The following is a 5,178-nucleotide window of genomic DNA, read 5'->3' on the forward strand; positions in this document are numbered from 1 at the left end:
AGGAACCAAAGAAACGTGTATTGCCAGCGCTGAAGACAGTGTCCGCTATCCCACGTACTTACTTAAATCCGGAAAAATCGTACGTCTTGGTCGGCGGTCTCGGTGGATTCGGTTTAGAATTAGCCAATTGGATGATCGCCCGCGGCGCCAAATTTATCATTCTCGTATCGCGCTCAGGTATTCGCACCGGTTACCAGGCATTGTGTGTGCGTCGCTGGCGCGAGAGCGGCGTAAAAGTCGTAATCTCTACGTCGGATGCTACGACGTTATCGGGTGCCGAGCACTTAATCCAAGAATGTAACCGGCTGGGTCCAGTAGGAGGTATATTCAATCTGGCAGCTGTACTACGCGATGCGCTGATCGAAAATCTGGAGGAGGCCGATTTTAAAACGGTCATTTTGCCGAAAGTCGATGTAACAAGGAATTTAGATAGGGTATCAAGGAAGCTCTGTCCATCGTTAGATTACTTTGTGGTGTTCTCGTCCATATCGTGCGGTCGCGGTAATATAGGTCAAACCAACTACGGTTTCGCGAACTCGACCATGGAGAGACTGATGGAAGAGAGGCAGGCAAATGGTTTACCCGGTCTCGCCATCCAGTGGGGTGCCATCGGAGATGTTGGTTTAATCATAGGTAATACATGAAATTTCTAACAAGACCCAAACTTTTCCAACTGTCCTTTTCTGCAGTATTAAAAATTCAGTCGACTGGATCGTTAATTTTGTGCCCTTCTAAGTCAATATTACTAAAGTATCATTAATGATACATGTGCACATTTTGTATAAGTTGTTCTAAATTTATTGTACTACTTTGTAATACTTTGTACATTTCATAATAGCATTTTCTTTTATGATATTAATATTTCTTTAGAAATGATGGGAGGCAGCGACACAAAGGTGGGCGGTACTTTACCACAACACATATCGAGTTGTCTCGCGACGATGGATATATTCCTTCAACAACCGCATCCAGTGCTAGCTTCCTCGGTGTTAGCCGAAAAGCATAAATCCGACGAGGGCAACAAAACTGATTTAATCGCAGCTGTTGCCAATATTCTAGGCGTTAAAGATGTTAATTCGATTAATCCCAACGATAATTTGGCCGACTTGGGTATGGACTCGCTGATGGGTACAGAAATCAAACAGACTCTCGAAAGGAACTATGACATCCAGCTGTCGGCCCAAGATATTCGTGTCTTAACTTTTGCCAAACTGCAAGAATTATCTTCGACAGGTGGTGAGATAAGAAAAGAGCAGCAACCTCTTTCTGTGGATGCGTCCACTACTGTAGACACAAATGTATCGCCCGACATGTTACTGATGCAGTGGCCTAGCAACGAGGTACTGCCTAAAGAGGTGCTCCTTCGCTTGAAAACAAAGAATTCCAACGGACCACCGTTGTTCATCGTCCATGGTATCGAAGGTCTCGTTAAATCGCTAGAATATGTGGCCAGTGAACTCGAGAGGCCGTTATGGGGTCTGCAGAGTATTGAGCAGGCGCCTCATGAAACGCTGTCGGAGTTGGCAGAATTCTATGTCAATACCATTAAAAAAATTCAGAAAAAAGGACCATACCATTTGGCAGGATACTCGTTTGGAACTTGCGTTGCCATCGAAATGACTCTGCAATTGGAATCTGCTGGAGAAAAGGTTGTTCTGAGTCTAATCGATGGTTCACTGGCATTCACGCATCAGCAGAGTAAGATGATCGGTAAACTGAATAACTTGGAAGATGGTATTGTTTCCGACGGCTGTATGAAAGCACTGGCATTTTTCAGCACACAATTTAACAAGAAAATTAGTATCGTTCATGTAAGTATTACAGGCTCATGCGTTCTATCTATTTTTTGTACCCAGGTGTAAAGAGATAAGGAAAAGCACAATAAACGAGAAATATCAAAGCATATACTGTCCCTTATGAAGGTACAAACGAAAATGAAATTATTATATCATAACGACCAGGTGTTTATTACTTACATAACTAATGTTTTCTTATCTCTTTGGAATTTGGTAATTAATTATATCAAAGTAATTATTTTACATCTAGCACATTCTTAAAGTCTTAATTAGTTGTTAACAACTTAAGATAATATTAAAAATCATTTATTAAATCAGACAATCACAGCAACAATTATTTGAGAGGTATGCTGTATAAATTTTGATACCTATATTACAATCTGCAATGTTTTATTTCAGGCGTTAACTGTTTTAAAGCAGAGTAAATCAGATGAAGAGATGTTTGACAAGATGGTAGAACTGATAGGCGACACACCATTTACACAGGATGATTTAAAGATAGCTGGATATCTTTTATTCAAAAAATTAGCAGCTGCTGCTATCTATAATCCGACCAAAAAGATCAAAGGACCGGTCACATTGATTAAAGCTACAGAGAACTTTCTGCATTTGGAAAAGGATTACAGTTTATCAGATGTAAGAGGTTTATCTTCTTTGTTTTCTTTGTTTTATTAAACTTCTTCAATAGTCCTAATGTTTTCTCACTTGTAATTTGTAATACTTTAATGCTTTAATGTAATTTTAATCAAGTATGTTTAGTGTAGTATTTTATAAGATAATAGCTTCATCCAAAAATGAGAAATTGATAAATTTAAAAATGTTATATAGAATATGATTCATGTATGATATAATATCGCACGTGTATATGCGCATCTAAGAATAAAAATCAATCGAATAGATTTGATTAAAGAATCGAATTATATTGTCAGGATACATGAACTTTGTTTCAAACAAATTAATGCTATTTTAATTCCATTCTACTTGTACGGTGTATTATACTTGTATAGATTTTATTAGTTTATGTTCAAAAATATGTATACTTTATCTTTTATTATTTTTCAGATTTGCACACAACCCGTAAGAATAGAAGAAGTGCCTGGTAATCATAGGACGATATTGCTGGGAGAAAGTGCAAAGAAACTTGCAGATCTCTTGCGAGTGTAGCTCGCGGAATAACATGCGTGTTTCAAGTTTTATTGTATTGAGAAAGATTACCCAGCATGTAATCATTTTCAACTATAGCATTGCATTGCTAATAGAATTTAAAGTTTTTCTTAATATAGAGAAGATGTAGGAAACATTGTTCATATGTGTGCAAGCGCGCGCGTGCACATGTATACTGTTCCTGCATATTTTCTATATTATTTTAGATATACATAGATATATACATAAACATACATATATATGTATATAATGCTGCAATGTAACTAAAAATTGTCTGGTATAGATTGACGTGATAGTTAATTTGCACGGTTATTTTCGTATATATTTCTTGATATACTTCAATATTGTAAATCGAAATTGTGTTTGTAAGCAGTTAAATCATACAAGATGAAAAACCCTAAGATATAACTATAACATAATTTATTGGGATGGTATATAATTATACGCTACCATTTATTCGAATAAAATACAAATTTTTTATCATTTTTAAGTTTAAGAACTTGTTTTAGGATTATGTGTAAAAATGTTTGTTGCCATTTTAAAAGTTTGCTAATTAAATATCCATTATTTAATTTCTATAATTAACGGTCGCATTCTTTGTCACTATCAATTCTCAATTAAACTATTATTATGCGTGTACGACTATTATATTAGTAGTCGCTTTGTTAATAATTCGAACGCATAAAACTGTTAAACCAACGATACACGATACTATTTTTCCTGCTGGATTGCTTGCGAGAACTAATAAGGACGCAGAGTTTTGGATCAGGTGACTTAAGGCTAAATCCTGATTGGCTCTCGAAAGCAATCCAGCAGGAAAAATAGTATCGCGTGCCGTTGGCGTTACACGTCGTCTATCACGAGACTGGTGTGTCGCCGGTCGCGCCAAGTATAAAAGAACGCGAGTTGGCAGGCCCTCAGATCTCAACAACGGCTGATCCGACGAACTTCTAAGTGCGCTCAATCGATAGCTTGGGTTCGACTTGCATAATAAAAGAGTGTTTTTATTTTTCTCCTACGTGTCCCATGGAGATATAGCAATGCAAAGTCCGAATTGTCAGATTTCGATCATTTAAGAAACGTCTTTGTCGTCGTCGTCGTCGTAAGAATTTAACCAATCACAAGTGAGAGTGAGGGCAATAAATATCTGTGATTGGGGGGGGGGGAATTAGGGGTCAGCGAAAACTGTCTTAACGCTTTCACGTTCCGTAAGAGAGTTCTTTTCTCTCAACGCTGATCGAACGCGTGCCCTGACTGCCGTCGCACGTGCGCACAGTCAAGTAGCTGCGCCTTAGCGCTGTCGGGCGACTCGTCTCACACTGATAGCGCGGTTGCTTTAAATCTCGGTTTTTCGGCTGGCGCTATCCATTTCAGATCTTACAGAGCTATCATTCTGCGCACGTGTCTCTATTTCGAGTGGCGTTATATTGTGTAAACTAGCAACGTAGGGTTAACTGTTAGTGTGAGTGAGTGTGTCGAGCTGTGGCTGGTTTTCGATGAATTTTTCAAGAAGAAAAGTCACGCCTAAAGATAAAAACGCGATTGAATGCCTACGATCTTGTATGTTCAGTAACTGAACTGCAAAGGTAAGAGGAGAGACTAAAAGAACGTAGTTTGATGTTAATAACAGTTTACGATCAGAATTTTCCGCTTCTCAAAACAGATCTTTTATCGAAGAAAAACTACACAATTGAATCCACACTACGGATTTCGAGTAACCAAAGAATGTGGTAATATTTTTCGCAATAAATTTAAAATATGAAATATTTAGACATTAATACCTTGTCACGGCTCTTAGTCCTTTCTCCTTCAACTTTATGTTTATTACATTTAAGCTATACAAATTTTATTAGAAATAAAACGTGTTCTTATTAGAGCTTTTGTTTGGATACGTGTTTTAAGATTCACGTGTACACGATGAGGGCTCATATGCGGCTCAGAATGCAGACATATTATGAAATCACGGAAAACTTGCAAAGTACCCAAGGAGCGCCAATGCACGTATAATGCGCTCTAAATGTGCATTAAAATTCGCATTAAATGCGAATTGTACATGCACATTTAAAGCGCATATTTGTCCCGCATTAAATGTACATTTAATGTACATTAATTAATGCGCATTAAATGTATAATTAATGCGTATTAATCGTGGCAGTGCATTTAAAAAACTACACCTACGTTCATCGAGGAGCCCAATTGAATAACCAGTTCTGTACTG

At 37.6% G+C, this 5,178-nt stretch overlaps 1 protein-coding gene across 1 annotated transcript in view; it reads left to right on the forward strand.

Moving 5' to 3' along the window:
- LOC105563598 (fatty acid synthase-like) overlaps window positions 1-3,658 on the forward strand; it is a 22,475-nt gene extending 18,817 nt beyond the window's left edge. The window contains exons 6-9 of the mRNA XM_012015312.1: window positions 3-633; window positions 871-1,811; window positions 2,196-2,432; window positions 2,859-3,658. Of these exons, the coding sequence (XP_011870702.1) occupies window positions 3-633; window positions 871-1,811; window positions 2,196-2,432; window positions 2,859-2,960 (1,911 nt within the window). The 3' untranslated portion in view covers window positions 2,961-3,658. The remainder of the gene's footprint in view (window positions 1-2; window positions 634-870; window positions 1,812-2,195; window positions 2,433-2,858) is intronic.
- Window positions 3,659-5,178: the final 1,520 nt, after the last annotated feature.

Source organism: Vollenhovia emeryi, unplaced genomic scaffold, assembly GCF_000949405.1.
Source record: "Vollenhovia emeryi isolate VEMERY1.0 unplaced genomic scaffold, V.emery_V1.0 DF939174.1, whole genome shotgun sequence".
Taxonomy (NCBI): domain Eukaryota; kingdom Metazoa; phylum Arthropoda; class Insecta; order Hymenoptera; family Formicidae; genus Vollenhovia; species Vollenhovia emeryi.